This window comes from Perna viridis, chromosome 10 (assembly GCF_037379345.1).
Source record: "Perna viridis isolate PV_CMFRI_1.1 ecotype Kerala chromosome 10, ASM3737934v1, whole genome shotgun sequence".
NCBI classification, from domain to species: Eukaryota; Metazoa; Mollusca; class Bivalvia; order Mytilida; family Mytilidae; genus Perna; species Perna viridis.
Genome location: NC_142454.1, coordinates 23,872,828 through 23,894,740, shown reverse-complemented (window position 1 = coordinate 23,894,740; position 21,913 = coordinate 23,872,828). Strand labels below are relative to the sequence as shown.

The 21,913-nt window shown below is 33.1% G+C and overlaps 1 protein-coding gene across 1 annotated transcript; it reads left to right on the top strand.

The window, feature by feature from the left end:
* The first annotated feature begins 1,271 nt into the window (after nucleotides 1-1,271).
* On the top strand, nucleotides 1,272-2,809 carry LOC148605053 (BTB/POZ domain-containing protein KCTD12-like). The gene has a single exon (XM_088549426.1). It carries the CDS (start codon nucleotides 1,664-1,666, stop codon nucleotides 2,441-2,443), a length of 780 nt encoding a protein of 259 aa, XP_088405552.1. The 5' UTR covers nucleotides 1,272-1,663; the 3' UTR covers nucleotides 2,444-2,809.
* Nucleotides 2,810-21,913: the final 19,104 nt, after the last annotated feature.

The following is a 21,913-nucleotide window of genomic DNA, read 5'->3' as shown; positions in this document are numbered from 1 at the left end:
ACCAAAACCGTTCAAGCTTTACTTTGAAACAGAATGAAATCAATCCAAGTTACTTTGATGCTTACATGAAATTGATGCAAAATGGTGAATACAACATTCCAATGATTTGCAAGAGTTGTGTCCCTTACCCTATTTTCTGTGTATAAATACGTTAAATGCGCATTTTGCATTGACTGTATTATCCGCAAATAAATTTAAAAATCGAACTAAACGATTAACGTTCATTTTACAACATTTGATTAAACCAGTGCTTTCAGTTTATCTACAAATGTATTCTAGTGTAAATATTTTGACATCCTTCTCATTTCAACTGTTTATTTCATGCGGTGAAAATATTCAAGACGAGATTATATTTCTCTATTCTACACAAATACTAAGAATATAGTATGGTACCTTTTACAAACAGAAGATTGAGGACAACCTACTGCCCTATTTGAAAAGCATAGTTACAACATTCTTTTTTTCCAATTAAAAAAATGAAAATTGGAATGTTTTTGCTGCATGTCCTGTGGTTTATTTTGGGCTGAAATGCAGGGGGTGGGCGTGATTTTCCCTTTGAAACCTATAAATAAGACAGTTCTTGATTTAAAATAAAGCAAAAAAAAAGGATAATAAAACAAGGAAACATTTACTTAACTATAAATCTAATTAAATTAATCTCTCACGCAACATTTAAATGTACATGTATGTAGTCAAATAATATTTAATTCACATTAAATAATAGTATGTAATAACAACACGATATAACATTTTGTCAAATCAAAATGATAACATGCTTAATCTTTACTTAAACAAATCAACACGATTGATTTAGATCATCAGATGATACGATAATTAATAGAACATTAATGCGTTATGACAAGTCGGTTCTCCCTAGCTACTTTCCATGTCACATCAATATGATACAAAACTCAATAATTGAAACCTTTAATGTCTTATATTTAATTAAGATCTGAAGCACAGGTTGCCAATTATCTCCTGTCTGCTCTTGCTTGTATATAATATCAATCTGTTTCAAGTATTGATTTTAATCAAAATGCATATTTATTGTAGCATATGTCCATCATGTAAAAATCGTATATTTTTATACGTAACATGTAATGAAGATATCGATTGTAATAGATCTCGTTTATGTAAAAAGACGACAAACGTCGTATTTTAATGGTATATCGCTTTGATTGGTAAAGCATCAATAAGAATCTTGCAAACATCAATACTGAAAGATGATTGGTTGAACAGATCAGTGTTACCAAGACTACGCATCGGAATTATTAGCATATTAAAGACGATGCTACTATGATAGCGTTCGTTAACGTGAAGATCTGATCAAACCTTGTAGTGTTGATCATAAAGCAAATATTTTCTTAACTTAAAAGTATGTGGCATTTGAGGAAGGATTAAACCATCACAAGTCCGGAAAGTAATGCTTGATATTTTAACAGTGAGTGTATTCCGGTGATATATATCCGTTACACGACAACAACTGAATACACAATCAATGTTGGCAGATTTTAATGTTAAAACTAATATTTTACTGTACACGGAACAATTTTTACGGGGAAATTGATAAAAGTAACTGACACTGTTAAAATACAGTCAGTGTAGAATAATGCGTTTTTAATATAGAGGATACATATCTTATCAGCGATAAAACGAAGTAAAAATGTCGGAAAAAGGAAGCGATTTTCCTGATTTGATTGAATTGAATGTCGGTGGTGTATTCTATTCTACATTCTTGTCAACACTGACTCAAGAAAAGGAATCTCGCCTTGGACAAATGTTTAATGGAACCGCTAAAACAAAACTTGTGAAGGATAGCAAAGGTAAATATTTTATTGATCGTGATGGGGTACTGTTTAGGTATGTGCTTGACTATTTAAGAAACCAGAAATTAACTCTCCCTGAAAATTTTCATGAGAAAGAGCGACTGAAGCAAGAAGCTGAATACTACAATTTACCAAACCTGGCTAAATCCATCACCATATCACTACCTAAGCTCCCGAGCATATCCAAAAGCATTCCTGCAATCTCGAACAGCAACTCGCTGTCTCCGATTTCTGGTGACCCAAAAGGACCCGGATATATTACCATTGGATACCGTGGAACATTTGCATTCGGTAGAGATGGATTGGCTGACGTTAAATTCCGTAAGTTAAGTAGAATTATTGTATGTGGAAAAGTTTCTGTGTGTCGCGAAGTTTTCAAAGATACTTTGAACGAATCGAGAGATCCCGATCGCGGGGTACAAGACCGATACACGGCACGGTTCTTTCTAAAGCATACTTACTTGGAGCAAGCTTTTGATACCCTCGCAGAAGAAGGCTTCAAACTTGTTGGATGTGCTGGCTCTGGCACAAATAATGCTGGGGAAGTTAAAGCCGGCATGGACACCGAGGAGGCCCGCTGGCAACATTATAATGAATTCATTTTTGAGAGACCATGAAAATGGCGATTGACTTTTTGACCTTTTATAAACTGATGATCAACGAAGCGTGGATAGAAAACAGTGTTGATCAAAGCCATATGTTCATGTCAAACAGCTTCTAGTCCTTTGTAGTCGTGATTGTCTATACTAGAATATTTTTTGCGAAATGTGAATCTCTCATAGTAACAATGTGACTTTGGTATCGTACGTTTCGGCAGTACGGTAAGCTGTATGTTCTATTTTACTCAATTTTTAAAAGACAAAAAAACCATCTTGCATATAGACAAGATCTCTTTCTAAGAATGATGTGATCAGAACAAGAATATTTTACACTGTTACGTTATATTATAGCATAATTTATGCAATAAAAATCATTTTCATGCATTTGATGAATTTTTGCAAAACTTACTTTTTGTAATATACTGAAAGTGCTCTAAACTACTTGTTTTCTCCTTGTAAATGATGTAAAAAAATTGCAAAAGATATGTCCAGAGTCTATAAGTAAACTTGAAAATGCAGTGTGTCGATGCAGATAAAAAAAAGCCTTAAGTCTCTGCAAATTCTATTTTAGATTATTAAGAAAATGATCACTTGGGAACTGTTTCATTGGATATATTACCGTTCATGCGACTTCAAATAACTTGTTCTTCTTTTTACAACGTTTTGCAATTACCATATGAAAGAAGAAAGATAAAACATGGTTCCCTTGGGTTCTTACTCAATATACAATCTGCATTTAATCATTAATTCTAACACGAAGCTCCCGAACAGTTAGCGACTTCTGTCCGTAATACTGAGTTTTTCGATGGTCTAATCATAAAAGGCGTTTAACTTTTTCTTGATAAAATGTCTCTTTCCAATTGTAGCAAATTATCATGACATTGTAACTCTTGTTTCCAAGAAGTATTTTATTTATTATAACACAGCAATCTTTTTATCTTTTCTCTGCAAGTTTTGAAAGTGCATGTATAAAGTGTATGGTGTGAAATTTCATTTTTACCATGAAGAATCACAAATAAATACACATGCCAATTTTATGAAATCTGTTCGAAGTATTGTAGCTGCAAACAAATGCAAAAATAATGCGTATCATTAACTTTTGCATGTAAATTAATATGTCGTATTGGAGTATTGAGAATCAGCAACCACCCTAAAGCAATAATGCTATTTTCATTTCCATAATATGACAAGGAAATAAAATTAAACATTCCAACAAAATTAGAAAATCCATTTTCTAAGGGTTAGATTTAATGTAAATACATGTACATGTACATATCATGTTATCAATCATCGTGGTTTTTTCGGAAATCCTGCTCTTGTATCTATTTGTGGCTATATCAATAGTCGGCTTATTTATACATGTACAACAAATCATAAAAAAAATCAAGAAAAAGATAGCATAATGATACAACTATATACAGTGAAACCAGCCTAAACTGAACATATCAAACTCAGAAACCATTTCTCAGCCAGCAAATTTTCTTAAGCCTATTTTTTAATGTGAACCTTTAAGTTGCTATGCCGAACACCCATCTAAACCGAGCACCTGTCTAAACCGAATACCTGTCCTAACCAAACATCTGTATTAACCGAACACCTGTCTAAATGAACACCTATTCAAACCGAAACAATTCTTAAGTACCAGTCTGTATAAAAATCAGACAGGAGGGGATTCATGCATGTTGAAAACCCATCAAATTATTTCTTGTTCAGAAACAGTTACTGATCAAATAACCAGTTTTTTTTTCATTTGGTTGTTGCACTTTTGAGATAAAATTTATATAGATTGGCGTTTGCAAGAGTTATCATTCTTGATTTTGTTTACTTGGGAGCTAAATGTATGATTTTCTCAAAAGTGCAGAAATAAATTTCGTTATGTGAAAATATGGCATATGTAGACAGGAAAAGCATCCTTTGTTCGGTGGGTTTTTCTACACCATAAATCTCTTTACCATAGGTAGTGTCTTTTTTTTACTTAGTGAATTTTATGTGGACTGGTACTTAAGATCATAAGGGGTTTGGTTTAAGCAGTCTTCACTGTACATTATATATCACTTTTTTGTATGAGTTTGATCTCAATATACAGATGTACGTCTATTAGTAAAAAAAAATCAGATAGGGCCATCAGTATACGGAGAAATGGCAGAAAAGGGGGAGGGTTAAGATCAAATCTAAAACTGAAGGGAAGGATCTCTGGACTGCTTGCAAAATTAGCGCGATATAAAAACCAAGGTTAATTGAAAAAGGTAGGAAAGTGTCTTTTCACTGGGATTTTTATTAATTGTCTTTTAAAAAGATTACCTAACTTAAAATAACGTTAAAACATCGAATTTCTACCTAATACCACTATCATTTTCAGAATAAAATAAGCTTTTGACATTGATCAATAACGTTTTTCTTCAGTTACTTCTTAAATGTGCTATTATAATTCATGCTACATTGTTTTATGAAAATTATGCGAGGGGAGGTACATGTAAACATAAATATATCAACATTGTGGGAACATGAACTTTCTTTTACAAGGACAATATCAAACAAGTCATTGATATCACTTGTCACAAGATTTCTATACAATTTTAAGTACATGTATTTTACGACTCATCGACTTTGTATTATAGTCTCTTTTGTACTTTACCAAGTAATTATGTATGTCAGGTTTAAAATTTCCCACTTTTTAGTAAATACTGTAAAGACTCTTTATATGAACAGTTGTACCTTTCACGAATAAAAACAAAATGAAATAAATGAATACAAATTAAGTCAGTTTTTGACGAGGAAACAGATACTAATATAACAGTTAAAAATTTCCTCAACGTCAGTAATATGTATAGTAATTCTTTTTGTTATCATGACCTCTGATAATTAGTTTCGTACCTAAAGGTTGAGATTGATACTATCAAACTCTCGTCATATTGTTATGAGAGTTCCGAAACAATTATTCTACTATTGTAGTCGAATAATTTAATTCCAGCTGCTAGATTTGTAACTTGTCTTTTTTACAAGGGTTTCTTAACGTAATACAACCGTCAAAGCATTGACACAATATGGCTTCCTAAGATAAGAGCAATGTCTCATAAAGCCGCTTTAAAAAAACAAGCAGGACAAGGCAAAGGGTAGTGTTTGATAATCGTGCATTGTATTTTCACTTAACTTGTTTAGGAAAAAAGGTCATTCTTGCATAGAGAAACACGTCTACACAGAACCCAGAATAAATTAAAATCTTGTCTAAACTGAACCCTCGTAAAACAATTAAACTGTCTATACAGAACCCTAGACAATCAAAACCCTGTATATTCTGAAAATTAATAGAAGAAAACCTGTCTATATTGATTCAAGGATAAATCAAAATCCTATGTATTCTGCACCATAATAAAACATATACCTGCCTATGCAGAACACTTCATAAAATGAAGATCCTGTAAACTCTGAACCCTTCGTAAACGAAAACAAACTTGTCTATACTGAACCCTAGATACATCAAAATCCTGTCTATTCAGAACTAAAAGATATCTGTATATACAGACCCCTTTATCTAACAGGAAACTGACTTTTCTGAACACCTTATACATGTAAAACAACCTGACTATACTGAACACTGATTACGACAATAACCTGCCTATACTGACCACATGTAAAACAACCTGACTATACTGAACACTGAATACGACAATAACCTGCCTATACTGACCTCTTAATACGACAAAACCCCGACTATACTGAACTCTGAATACGACAAAAACCTGACTATACTGAAATCTAAATACGACAATAACCTGACTTTACTTATTCCTGAGTAAAAAAGGAAACCTGCAAACACAGAACAGTGATAGCATAAACCTCTTTATACCGAACCATTCATATACTGCAACAGGAAGACTCAAATCATGTGATAAAAATGTATCATACGAAACTGTACACATACACTAGGCTACATATTACATCGTTAGTAAGGCTGTTAGAAACGAAATGAAAATGATAGACCTCAAAGCAAACAACCGATTTTAATGTTTTGTGAATTCAAAACTGCCTTGACAAATATTTCACTGGGTACATATAATACAGCACTTATATGGCTCTGAAATTGATAGAATCTTCTAGCCGCAACGTGCAAGAATAAACATGGGAAAATTATCTTATGTTAAAATTTAATAATGCTCTTATCTTCCTGGAGCAAACTAATTTCTTTTCATTACAGACTGATAGTTTTAGAATTGTGATCAGAGCCACAAGCATTTTATACTTTATTTTGCTTGTCTTATCTTTTTCACATTTCCTAATTTACATAAGTGTCAGCCAGTAACCTACTAAATCTAAAAAAAATCTTATAAAAAGTACTAGCCTCGGAGCCATGCCTACGTTCAGAGCCAAAACTTGTACAAATTGCTATTGTCATGAAAATTGATTTTTGAACCTGTTCTCACAAACTTGTAAGAATAAAATTTCTTTCATTAGGTAAGTACGTTCGAACTAAAGACCAGAGTTTCAGAAGTCAGTATCCTCTTACAAAAAAAGTCGCTAAATTTCGTTCACTTTGTTTACTTCGCTTTGGTTTAGAGGAAAAGAGACAATAATTATCATTGCCAATACACTACCTCCTGATGACAAAAGACTATGATATGTACCAGTACTGAATAGAAATAAATTATGTTATAACGTTTCATGTAGTGGATTGTTGATCTCAACTTATTGCTATAACAGTAAGTCTTGTAATATACATGTAAATGGCCACCCATAATAATATTTTATGGATTTAATGAAGTGGCGCATTTGACGGCCTACCATTATGAAGATCTGGAAGCTGGAACTGTTGCTATAGATTCAAAGTGACCCAATTGGTCCTCAAAACAGCATTTATTGGTAGGTAAATCTTTGTTTTTCGAAAAAGGCTGGATAAAATGCGCAGCTATCTGATTACATGACGGATACTGGTGTGTCGTCATCTAACAACTATGCCATTTCCAAATACCTTTTATTTTTCGTTACTTATTAGAGATTGAAAATGTTTCAAATATTAACTCTGTGAGTGCTCACAAAAATATAGGCTTGTCCCTTTCTTGTTCCCAAAAGCTGACACCTGTAAATGTTTTTTTTACTAATACAAAAAATTGAAAGTGTTTGAAATATGCAATCGTGAACTTGTGCCCACAAAAAATATTCTTTTGTCCGTTTTAAATACTCAAAGTTTTGAGTACCTTAAATGCACTAGGTATATTACCACAGTGATGTTTCATTCATGTCATACATTTGAACCATTACGGTGTGTATGAGTCTTCTAACATACTGTACACGTCTCGATATTCTATAAATAGATAAATGAGAAATATTGCTTCATTATTTCCTAAAAGACCTTGTTCTTTCCCATGTTAGCATTAATTTAGTGTAGCTCAGTTTCCTGAATATACCGATTTCGTGCTTCAAAACGTCGAACAGCACAACAAAACAATGCTCAATTGGGTCTAATTATTCTGTCTCGACATAACGTTTGTTATATGTTCATTTTCTAAAAATCATTTCCCTATGCGAATTTTTGTTCATAATAGACGGACGTAAATCAAGCGAACTTCGCGTAGCCTAATCATGCCTTTTCTTTTTCCGTCTCGAGTAACATTTTGTTTTGCAAATTTTTCCGTAAAATATCAGCATCGTTTCTTTTCTAGAGTATTTTAACAGCCTAATCAATAACCAGTTCACTAAAGTTATTGATAAAACCCCGAACGAAAAAAAACTATTGTCATATTTTAATAGTAACTTTGTGATAAATATGAAATCTGAGCAAATCTAATTTTGTGAAAATTGCATTCACTTCTACTGTTATTACATATTTATTCTAAGTTTCTATACTAGAACGCAGCGAGCAATTGTTCAGCAAAAGATAAAAAGCAAATTATATCGCTATATCGTTCAACACCACAGCGAATACAATACAGAAACGGAAAAGTAGCTGAAACAAAAAAATTAATTGCGCAAAACCAATTTATGGTTTAATTAAAATCCCAGCCACGATATGCAATCTTAATTAACGTGAATTGGAGATGTTCCTTCTTATTGTTCCTTTGTCATAAATGTCAATAATCATTGACTGACATTGTGAAGTCCTCTACTACGGAGTATACATTTGCCCGTGTGCTTTTTGTACTCTTCTTGTATGAATACAGTAACATAAAGGGCTATAAGAATGACTACAATTACATTTCTTCCCAATAATGAAACACTGTCAATTTCTATAACTGAATTTCGTTCGATATTAGTGAAATTACGAGGACGTGGATCTGACATGTTTACATGTAGCTAAATTTGTATATAGACAGTGACCATTGTAAGCAAATTGCTAAATTACAAATCATGCACATACTTAAATATGGTATTCAAAAGTGAAATAAGCTACATGTTATATTTAACACATGATGGGAAGTCCTTTAGTACTTTACACAACACACAAGGTCCCGGAGTGACAAAGACTGTATAGTTTGTCTTCCAATCATATTCGTTTCAGTTATTAGTGTTTTGAATTAAACGTTTCATTGCTCTTGAAGATCTCTTTTTACAGAAGATTATGAAGATCACACAAGTACACAACATATATTTTCATGTAAATGACCATTTTTAGAGAGGAGGAGGGAAAGGAGCGATTGGAGGGTATAGTGGTCCTCTTATTTTCATGCCTGATAGAGAATATCAAAGTAAATTAAGTAAAATGAATTACAAATTATTTCCATGCTTCTAAAAAATATAGTATCTTTTTCTTTTCAAAATATACATTTTGAAATATTTTCTTGTGCGATAATGACATTGTTTGAGCCTTACGAGTGGTTCAATCTAGTTTACATATACGAATAAATAGGACAGTACTTACCGTGAACATCAAGTGGTGGTACACTGCACACGTACAATGTACATACATGTACAAGAGATAAAATGATTAATTAGAAGATTAAAATGAAATTTACAGACAATATCAAGTTAAATATTCTTAATTGGATTCAAATGAAATAATAATGAAAAAATCTTTAATGCTAATGTGGGTTTTCAAAGAATCCCTTGTGATTGTTGCTGATAGTGCGTACACGTTAAATGTAGTAGGAAATGTGATGACTTGGATAGTTAGTTCATTTGTTTCATTATAAAAGACAAAAAGTTGCCTGAAATAATGATAAACATAACAAGACAAAAAAAAAAACAAAAAAAACAAAAAAAAAAAACAAAAAAAAAAAACGTTGCCTGACTCCCCCCCCCAAAAAAAAAGGGGGGAAATGCAACAAACAAACAAACAAATCAAAGCAAATCAAAACAAAACAAAACAAAACAAAACTATAATCATCCTCTTAAAAGTGGCGATAAACAACAAAAAATAAAGCTTTTGCTAAACATTGCTCTAATACTCCGATACATATACTTATTTGTGCAGAAGCTTTAACAACAGTCAAAGCACATGTGAGCTACTCAAGCAGTTCTTAAATTTTTTATCGAAGTTTACAATAAAAATCTTGCACAATTTATGTTAGCAATTCGACTTCTCACCCTTTTCAACCCATTTTGAAGGATGACAAATATTGCTCCATTCGTATGCATTAATGGAGATGGTAATTCATAGCTCAGAAGTGTATACTCTATCGATCTGTTGCGATCAGATTAATTTTCCAGAGTGTATTAAACCCGCTCTATTCAAGGAGTACGTTTAGTAATTGTTGAGGGCCTTGCAGAACTCAAAGACTACCATGAGATGTCAAGGAAACACATCCAAGTAGAAAATTTACCCGGAGTGGAATATTGACTTCATGCTAGATACAGATTAGTTGAAGTACATTCATTTTCTTTTTGTTGCAAACCTGTGATTTTTGGAAAATTGTTATAATAGACATTGAAATTTACAATTTATCCTTAACTTTTGAAAAGGAAAATATACATTTAATCTAGTGCCGAACTCTCACAGAACAATAAAGGACTTATACTCCATATATGGTACAAACAACATTAAAAACGACCCGATATGATAGTCATCCAGTTTCAAGTTTGCTATACATGTACAAATACTACGTCTATATTTAAGTAAACAAACGTCCATGTATGTGTATATGAATTGTAGATTAAAGTAGCTGGAAAATAATATAAACAAACAATTAAGTAGCAGCTATCTAAAATAACGATTAGTACATGTAAACAGGAAGAAACTATACAAGTTACATTGTAGTTCAATAAAAAGAAAAACAAATAAAGGAATGCAGACGAATATGGAGACTTGAAAAATAAAATTGTATTACATGTAGGAACATACAGAAACATTCTGTGTAGAAAACATAATTTTTTTCACAAAATTAATTGTATCAGTTAAATTAATCTGATGCTATAGTAAAACCAAACATAAACTGTATTATGGTATATTGTACAGTTAAACCTGTCTATTCCAAACTATTTGAACTTCCGGTTAAGACAGTGCTCGGTTTATCTAGGCTCAAAATACATTAAAACTGATATGAACATATTTCAAAAAGTGTCTGGTTTAGACAGGGTTTCGGCTTATTTACGGTTCGATTTGCATAGGTTTTATTGTCTTAAAAAATAATGCCATTAATCAAAAAAAGCTGCATGGGGCAGGGGCCGGGTTTCATTAAAAAAAAATCAAATTGAAATTTTTCCCAAATCTTTTCTCAACTTATATTTCAACCAACCAGATCGCTTGAAATTGAAGATTTGAGGAAACTCAAGGATTTGAGGTAAATCTCAATTTGAGATTTTTCATGAAACCGGACCAAATTCTTATAAAATAATAATAATAACTTTTGACTATCGAAGTACATGTGTAACAAAACTAACTCTCTCATAAACAAAAGAATCCAACCTTATTCAAAGCGAATTATGCATAGCAATATAAGCACCCGATTTTGACAACCAGACCTTTTACATGTACCCATAAACATTCCTTAATCAACGGTCACAATGCAGTGTTTAGGGAGGAAACCAGCTCTTGAAGCGGAAGTCCCTTGAAGTTTACTAGTATCATGTATTTGCTTGTGCTAATAAATCAAACAAATATTGAATCCATTGGGTTGTCTGGACATCTTTAACTATGATTTGTCAAGGGGTCCACCAATTCTTCTAAACAAAGAGTGATTCTGTCAATAATTGGTATGGGGAATTAATGCACACGTGGTCATTTCATGTTAGCAGGGAAATGTCGATATTTTATTATAGCAGCGGCTTTAATTAGGATGATCAAGTTATTAGAAGTTTAATACCAGTAGCAGATCCAGAGGAGGCGTGTGGGGTTCGCACACCCCCCTTTTTATTGAAAACTTTGTCATTTTCATGTGTAAAATTGACAAACAATGACAAATAATGTCGTAACACCTCCTTTTCCTGAGGCACCTCGGTTGGCACCCCCTTTTTAAAGTGTCTGGATCCGACCCTGACTATAGTCAATAAATGTTGGACAAACCACTTATGGTATTTGAGGGTGATGTTGTGAGTAAAAGGGTTAGGATAGGGTTAAAATTGCTACACTTACGTATTTGCACACCATAAATCAAATTTAATCAATTTTGTTGTCACAACAATGTAATATAAATATTATATTTGATTGCATTGACAATATAAATTAGCGGAGTACATTTGTACGAGTAATGAACTATCAGATCAATACATACACAATATTTTAAGCAAAGTACACATAAATTCTTAACAACGTACGTATGTACATGTATGTATCTCGTTTAATTACATTTTTTTTAATGTAAGATTCGTTCAAGCTGGCAATTAATGTATTTTCTGTGGATTTATTTGCATTTTGTATTGATGTCCATAGACTTTTTATCCTCGTGACATTCTCTTTCCAGTGGGTGTTCGGAGTTCCCCGCTCTACTTAATTTATTTCCATTTTCCCCACTTTTTTATCATATTTTTCTTTATTCACGAATCGGATATACAATACTTTAGATTGAAAACAATGCAACCATAAATGTTCATCACAACAATTCAAATATCTATGTATAGATAAAAACTGATACAGACTCTCAAGCGATGATCCCAGTGATAACGTACCAAAAGTATTAGAATGTACGTCCTGATTCGTAATTCGATTTAATACTTATTCGTACTTGAAAGTAAGAGATACTCGTGTCCTCATAGGGAAGTAATTTAATGGAAAGTCCCTTCTTAAGTACAAACTCATTATAGGCGGTAACGTATTCGAATTTTATTAATAAAAACAAAGTAAACATCGATAAAATATGTCACAGTTATTAGATTCAAGACATTAAGTTACAACGAATATTTTGAATTTAATTATTTTCTTTTTCTTCGAATTCCGTGGTATTACATATACAAAAAGGAGAATAAAAATATAGCATAAGAAACACCAATTACGGTTTAAAGAGGGTTTGGTATATTCCCCGTTTTGTTTTCTTTTCATTTACATGTACATTGTGTAAGTGTACATGCACTTCATCGCTGACAGTGAAGCACATTTTGACTCAATTTTGCACATCAATAAAACAACAAAAAGAGGGGCATCAAACCCTCCCCCAGGATTCTAGGACTCTTGGATCTGCATCTGCACTTTAGGAATGCATGCTGTATAACGTATATGTAGACATTTTATTGGAAAGTGTATATATTGAATCTAAAGAGTATCCTCTAAATAAACACCAAGTATTTAAAACAAAATAAGGTACCAGAGATATTCAAAATTCAAGCTTACATGTAACAAAAGCCAAAGAAAAAAAACAAAGCAAAGACAACGGAGAAAAAAGTAATACGCAAATGGAACTCTGCAAAGACTGAAAAAATGACCGGGTGCTCTAGTATGGTTCGATTGTATTTCTAGATATAGTAAATTCACCCCGAGATGCCCCTGGCTTTACTTTCTAGTTCACAGAAAGGAGAACCAGACGACATAGCGATGGGTTCATTGATCCTTCAAGCTTTCTCTTCTAAATATTTTGCACACTTCCAAAACACTGTGAGTGTATCGTGCTGTCTAATATAAAAGACAGACTTTGTTCTTTTATAAGCACTACGTGACTGACGATCCTATTTGTATGACATTCGATCAACTGTCAACCATTACATGTGTATTGTCATTTTCAAGGAAAATACCTTCTAAATTTTTTCATTTTGGTTTCTGAACATTCGATTTATTTCTCTTGTTTTATTCTTCAATGCCATTACCATTTGTCATGGAAACAGAAACCTCCGATTGCTAACTTAAATTACAAATCAAACAAGAAATCCAACAACGTCGTGCATGTTAAGTAACCTCTAGGTATAGCTGGCCATTCGATCTTATATGAACAAAGACATAAAATCGATCCGTGAATGTATATTGTCAAGTAGGTTTGAATATGTAATTATTCCGGTTTATTTGCATATCTGCCTGCCTTTGTTTGATGTGAAAATCATTAATAGCAATTCGTATTTGATGCCTCGGCTTAAGCCTGGCAATATTTCCATGTGATTACTCGGATATTGGACCATTGGTATGCGTTTCATAATAATAAAGTACGTTAACACAAAAACAAAAACATACTAGATGACTTACAGCGTTGGTAAAACCATCAATAAACTAAATATTTTGTCTTTTTTGACTGGTGGAAAATTGAAAACAAACAGATACAAAGACGATGGATCAAAACACAGAAAAACCAAAACAACAAAAAAAAAAAAAATAAATAAATAAATAAAATGAAAAAAAGACAACTGAATTGAGACATGTATTAATCGTATTCATTCCGGATATGTGCATTAAAACAGGTGTTCGATGAATAGGGGCTCACTTTCAACTCTTACATTCATCACTAAAAAAGTTTTATGGTCGTCAATATGAATTCGTGGATCGTGACGGTGTATCCATGTACACCAAAAGAACCGATTGTTCAGTGTCATAGTTTTCCTTTCCTCTTTCGTCTGCACCAGACTTTATTGAAGGTGTTCTAGAAAAATAGGAGGCTTACCAAACCGTTGCAGCTGGTCTTTGCCCTCAGTTTTTAGTGGAGTCAAAGTTTCTCATTTACCTTTGTTTCTTTGTACGTATAATTTTTGTTATTTTATGTTCTATGTTGTGTGTGTGTCTGTTTTCCTTGTCCGGTCTTTGACCCTGGATAACATTCTTTTGATTTTCGCTAGAACCTTGATTCCCTTGATTGCTTATTTGCATATTTTATCTTCAGAAGAAGATATGTGACAGCGGGGTTTAAACCTTAACAATGAATGTTTTGACACCGTTAGTATACCTAAGGCGGCTTACCAGGTGTCAGAGTTCCAGGGGACAACCGTAGTTTTAGATTTCACAAGTTTTCCAACATTGAGATCCAGGCTTTCCATTTCCATGGGTCCTGTGGATCGTGTGTATAAGGCTTTCACATCAACTAGGTTTTATACAAATTGTCTTTAAATGTAAGTACTTTCCTAAGGAATGTATAGCTTTATTACTTCATGAACTTGATGCTATGTCTGAGGATGGTTCACATATGCAGGCCTGGGGCGGATACGGGATTTTTGGATTGGGAGGGGGCATAGTTAAAATTTCGACGAGAGGAGTGAGGCGAAAACAAAATTGAGGTTAAATTTTTGAAATATTCTTCTAGAGTGGGTGCAATGTATATATCGTTTGTGGTAAAAATGGCGAGAAAATAAAGTTTCAACCTAAAATCTCCTAAACCTACCCCTGACAACCCATGCTTTGCAATGTTTTTTTTCTTTTTTTTTGGGGGGGGGGGGCGCCCTCCCGCCACGCGCACGCCCGCCATGCTCCTGCCTCTGATACACAGGAAGAAACTACTTTCACTTCAAAGTACCGGTAAATCTCACACATTTGTACTTCCTGTATATATGTAAATGAAATAGGTTACAAAAGTACTTCCGTTGTTCCTATTTCAATGTTTACATTAAAGTATTTTGTATTTGTATTGAAGGTCAAATATTTATTACTGTTCTCCAGGCTAATTATACATTGAAGTGACAACACCATAGAACAAGTTTTTAATTAAGCTCCGTGAAGTATATTAAGTTTCTTGGGAGTTTTGATTTCTTTTAACAATGCTGGTTGACCGGAAGCGACGGGGTCTTTTTCGGAAAATGTCAGGTGTCAATAATCGCACAAACACTGGTCAAATCAAGAGACAAAGCTTGAGATGAATGACCAATGACGAACGCAGCTGTCGGTTACAGTGTTTTAATTAACTGGCTTATTCAGTAGAATGAATGACTGAATATAAAATGGCAATACTAAATCCCTAAAGTTCAAAGAAAACAGCTTATGAGAGGTCATGTTGGTAGATGTTATTCAAACACAGGTCAATAACCTAACGTATAAAGTTTTAGATAAAAGATGAACAACATCGCCTGTGATTAATTACGCTTGTTCCTTTCTGGGGTGGATTCAGGGACGTTGAAACGGTCGACTTCAGGCTATATATTGCTCTGACAAGTTTTGTCCAACTATCGCAGGGAATAACAAATTGTGAAGGGGAAAGGGAGAGAAAGCCCCCTTTCGATCCACCACTGCCTATACTACATACACATGAAATTCAGAGTGAGATGTTCTCTATGATTACTTTATTCTTGATCGAAGTAATTACTTCAGATATCCCCTGTAAAGAAAGTCATTTATTTTTATTGGCTTATTTGATACATGTAGTTTTAAAAGAGTATTAATTTTAATACTGCCTATTTCTAATTCCTGAACAATTTTATGAACAGCATTACTTTGATGATTTATTAAATTAAAAGAAAATATAATAACACTTCAATTTTTTCTCTATGCACTCGGTATGGTTTCGCTTTTCACCCTTTGAACATAAAGACACTCTTCCATGGAAACGCAAGTCACCTGATCTCAATTCTGTTTCGCGATTGGCTATCCTTTTGTTAAAGATATTGCTTGTTCTATAGCACATTGTATACCCAACGTTACACTTTATATAATTACTCCAAAAGAGCCATGTTTGATCGGGTTAACAGGGATGTACATACACAGCTGTATTTCACGTTTTTTCTTCTCTAGCACTTCCAATGGCTATTTCTAGTTTTTAGTATTCTTGGGGTAAATCATTGAACGACGTAAAATCCGATAAAGCATGAGCAATCATGGTTGCGTTCTTCACTTGAAATTGAAGATATTATAATGATGAAGTTTAATAAAACAATCATCGACTTTCGTTTAAAAAGTAACCAACTATTACCTTTGCCATTGCCTCAAGCAACATTTAGTACCTTGAGTGATAAATTTACTCTAATGACCATTCAACAAATGTGAACTGCACATTTATTTCATTCTTTCGATTTGATGAAAAGAGAATTTCTATAAAAAATTATCTATCGGTAAGTTGTTAGAAGTAAAAGCAAAATTCAATAAAACTAATATAATAATGTTGGTTTTCACGTCTTTCACGCTCTATCAATGGAAAATGGCGTAATTGCTTTATTTTCATCGCTAAAGTCCATAGACATGATAAAGTCATTAAAATGTCATAATTACATTACATAACGGTTACAGTCATTACGTAACACGCGTCGTGTTAAGGATCATTTCTTAAGCTAGAGCTAATTGTAGGCGACACATTACCGATGACGTCATTCTTATTAATCGCGCCTGTAATGGCGGTCAAATAATGGCGGGTCATTTATTTTGCTATCTTTGTTGTTCATTCGCCGTGTAATGACCAATTATTCAGAGAGAGAGAAAGGAAACAATATATGAATGGGAAAAGTTTCCGATGGATTACAGAAATTAATGCCATTGATGGGCCACTTGAGATCAACTTCAGGGTGCTTTGATTGGAAATTCGAACCATTAATTACTTGTAACCAGTCAAATTCATCGAGGGTTATTACATCCAATATTGCGATTTCTAGTTCAGCTTTATCGTTAATACTATAGTGTTATCAAGCTTGGGTTACAGACACTTTAATAATTTTATTTTCTCAATACTTGTAGCATTAAATCAATATTTAAATAGGAAATCTTTTAAAGTAAAACACATATAGCTACTTATTTCACGAGCGAAGAAAATAAGAACAAATGTATGATTTGAGCTTTTAAAAGCTAATTCGTGTAATACACTTGATAGAGATTGTCTGCTTTTAGGACCGTATCAGCATGCTCTGAATTTATTAAAAGTAATTTCTATATATATGTCACTTAATTAAGTATTTCACAAATTAACTTTACGAAACCCAACTAAATGAAAGGACCTTATCCATAGTTACATCTCATAGATCAAGTTTCTTGTTTTGCAGAATAAAGGCTACGTTATAGCTGAATTTGGTATTCTGTGTAGGGTAGGACGGATTGGGTGGATGAGGATTTAATAATTAAAAAAAATTAAGGTCCAAAGTTTTTCTAGTTCGTGCAGTTTTTGTCATGTAAAACATATGTAAATATGTAGTCCAATGTAATAAAATATTCTGTATATGATGAATAAAAAAAAAACAAAAACAAAAACAAACAAAAACAAAAACAAAACAAAAAACAAAAAACAAAAAAAAATCTATTCTCTAAAATTAGTATACACCTGTGGCAGTTCCTTTAGCTTTGCACATGTGCTTAATGAAAACCCAGTTTAAAAGGTGAATTGAAAAAAAAAAGTTTACATATTTAAAAAAAAAACAACTTTATTATATATTTTTTGTTTTTTCCATTACTGTCGAATTCCACTTTTTTGCACATTTTTCAACACAGACTTTTTTTTTCAATTTGTCCACTTGTTTATTGATTTATATCATTTAATTGTACACTTGTTGTGTAATTCGTCTATAGCCCCCAGTACACAGCTAGTACTTCATTTAGCATATCCTGCTTTCTGAAGATACTGTGAAAGCAAATCGACTGCGCTTCACATTTTAATCACGGAGGAGTATTTTGACAGATAATCGATTTAAGATGATTTATTGCGTGATTAAAATTATCATCAAGACAAATGAATACATTCCTTAGCTGTTTATTTCTCATTTTTATTAATTTTTTTCTTGGTTATCACCATACAAGACATAAACGCGTTAGAATTCACAGGCTCACTAGCCATCATTGTTGAGTTCCGGACACTTCCCAAGAAATTGACAATAATATTTTTTTTCAAGAAAAAACATGACTCCATATTGAGAGTCATTGGTTATTACATAGTTCAATAGAATGATGTTTGAATAGATCCAGGTTGAATGATTATTTGCAGTCTGCACTTTAAGTCTAAATAAATACATTATTTCATACCAAATTTGACGTTTAATTAGCATAATTCCTCAACCCTAATGGTTCAGCTGGTCAATTCACCATGTTTTTAATTGCGTCCAGGTTACTCTCATTTAATTCTTATTCTCAGTGCGGGTTATTTTGGCTATTTTGTTTTCTAATTTGTATGTGTCTATTTTCCTTGTCTAATCGTTGTCCCTGCATGCATTGCGTTTTAAGTAAACAACGTTTTATCTGCGCCACGAAAACTGACATCTTCAACGTGTCATAGTATTTCCTCTTTCGTCTACCCCGGACTTGACTTTTTATGAGCAACTCGGCGGGTGTTTCTAGAAAAGCAGAGGACGCTTACCCTACCGGTGCACCTGGTCCATGCTCCCAGTTTTTAGTGGAGTCCGAGTTGCTCATTTGCTTTTTTTACTTTGTACGTAAGATTTTAGTTACTTTATGTTCTTTGTTATATATGTCTGTTTTCCATGTCTGGTCTTTGTCCCTGGATTACATTCTTTTGATTACTGCTATAACTTTGGTTCCCTTAATTATTCTCAATCCTGGTTCCCTTGACTTCCAGTTAAATGGATCGACAATATAAAATAGGAGATGTGGTATGATTGCCAATGAGACAGACATCATCCACAGGTCTACACTTCTACAGGTCACCATAATAGGGATTGTTAGTTATTAAATAGCACATTGCAAACATTTTGATTAGCAATGATTAAAAAATGAAGCAAATACTTACCGGTATGTTTTTTTAAACGAACGAATCCCTCGGCATGGATCAGTTCATACAGATACCGAATAACTACGACGGACGTTTCTCGAATCCCAAAAGATAATTACCTTACATGTACTACTGTACCTAGTCTATCATACCGGAAGGATCAATGCATACCGGAACTCATTGTATGCTTCCTAAGAATATTTTGTGTCATTGGAAATGACAAAAGACTTTCTTTGCGTATGATATTATTGCATTAAACTAAACTGCCTGCTCGGTCGGTAATCAACGATAGTTAAGCATTCAGAATATCGGTGATCAATTTTTATGAGCAAAATGAGCTTTCAAAGAACATCTTAATGAAGTTTCATCGGTTTTTGGTGAACATAAATTCTACTCTTGAATAGGCAGTAATCACTACAACACATTAAAAGCCATTCATAAAGGTTTTGCAAATGTTTATCGATTAAATATGTTATATTATCCGTAGAAACGGGTAAATCCACTATGACAATATTACAATGGTTCTCTAAGTTTAGTTTCCATTTTCTTTCGAAGTAGTACCAATAATAATCTTCTTTTTTATAATTCCCTCTTTTATATGAGCATGCTATGCGTCCAAACATTTCGCTAAATTTTCATTTGCAACTAAGTATCATAGTAAATTTGCCATATTGTGTGATTCGATTTTATGCAGGCTGCAGCAAAATCAACATCTCTTTTTATATTTTGACCATATAGTTATAAGGTTTGGAGCGGGGTATCCTTTAATGAACTTTGTTCACAGTTTTTCTATGTTCATTTCCTCTTGATCAATGGAAAGACCTGATCCTGGCACGGATATTTTAGTGCAATTTGCTTGTGGATCGTTATGGTGTATCCATCTGCACCATGAAAACTGATTTATTCAACGGGTCATGGTTTTCCTTTCCTCGTTTGTCTACCCCGGACGTGACTTTTTATGAGCAACTCGGCGGGTGTTTCTAGAAAAGCAGAGGACGCTTACCCTACCGGTGCACCTGGTCCATGCTCCCAGTTTTTAGTGAAGTCTGAGTTGCTCATTTACTTTTGTTACTTTTTATGTATGATTTTAGTTACTTTATGTTCTTTGTTGTGTATGTCTGTTTTCCATGTCTGGTCTTTGTCCCTGGATTACATTCTTTTGATTACCGCTATAACCTTGGTTCCCTTGATTACTCTTTCTAAACTTGGTAGAAGATGTTCAGGGGAAAGTCAAAGGTAGATTCTATACGCACTGGAATATTTTTAACCTGTCGTTGAAAGCTCATACAATAAACTAATCACAAACAAAAACAAAAACACTCTTTCCAAACATTTATAAATTTTACTATTGTTTGCACAATAATTATGTTTCTACAACCACGTTGATATTTGTAGGCCATATTCAAAATCTCATACCCCTGATCGTTCTGAAGTATGGTTTGCTAAAAAGTACAGATCTAAATATATACAGGACTATCTTTACGCAAAGATATACGTTTAGCAAAATGTAGACATAAAAGTATCATTGTTTGGTGGGTTTTTCTTAATCATGAATCACCTCTACAGTAGGTAGTTTCTGAATTTTATAGACTGGAACGTAATTAAGAATTAAGTGCAAGCTTAGGATAAGTGACTCTTGAATTTCCTAATTCAAAATATTTTTTATTGGAAATTATTTTGTACCCTCAAAAAAACTTTATTCGGATTTAAATGTGCAAATAAAAGTAGCCCATTTAGAGATATTCAAATTTCAGGTTTGGTTATGTTCTAATACACAAAAAGTACGGACAAATTGTCCGCCAGAATTTTTACACTGTATCCAGTCAAATTTATTTCACGATATATGGCAGATCTTAAACATTTTGTGATTGAAAATTAAGCCATTTAGTAAGCCTCATAGAAACTGCATTCGAAAATAAAAGTCCAAATAAAAGCCGACCACTGAAAATATTAACACTTGAACATAATTTGGTTATGCTCTACAAAAAGCATAGGGACAGATATTTAAACTATAACCAGTCAAAAAATATTTTACAAAATATAGAAGATCCAAAGACAAGAACAGAGAAAGAATTGTTTTGAGGGCCTACAAAAAATGTAATCAAAACATTTTCATTTATTATCTTGAGATATGACGAAACACTCCAACTTGGTATTAGGCAGAACCACAGTGCAACTCAAAACATTATATCCCTATAGCACTAGTAGCATTTAAAAAAATCATGCAAGTATTTGTTACCATTGTTTTCACACAGAACGTTCGTCCATGAGTAGAATTAATTCAACTCAAAAACCATTTTAAGGTTACCTAAGACAATACGATATAAATGGATGACTCTGTCATAAAGTGGGACACACTCAAATGTAATGTGGCAACAATAATAGACATCAATTTGATAAATTTGTTATGTAAATAACAAATTTGTCCCTTGGAATACGATTAATTGTAGTAATTCCGAAGAAAATCTAATATATCCTGCCTCAAAAGGGTTGGAATGTGTTGTTCCTGTAATCTTTCATTTGATTAAACTTCATGGTACGTGGCTTTGTTTGTTCGTGGGTAACATGTTAATCAATTTTATCT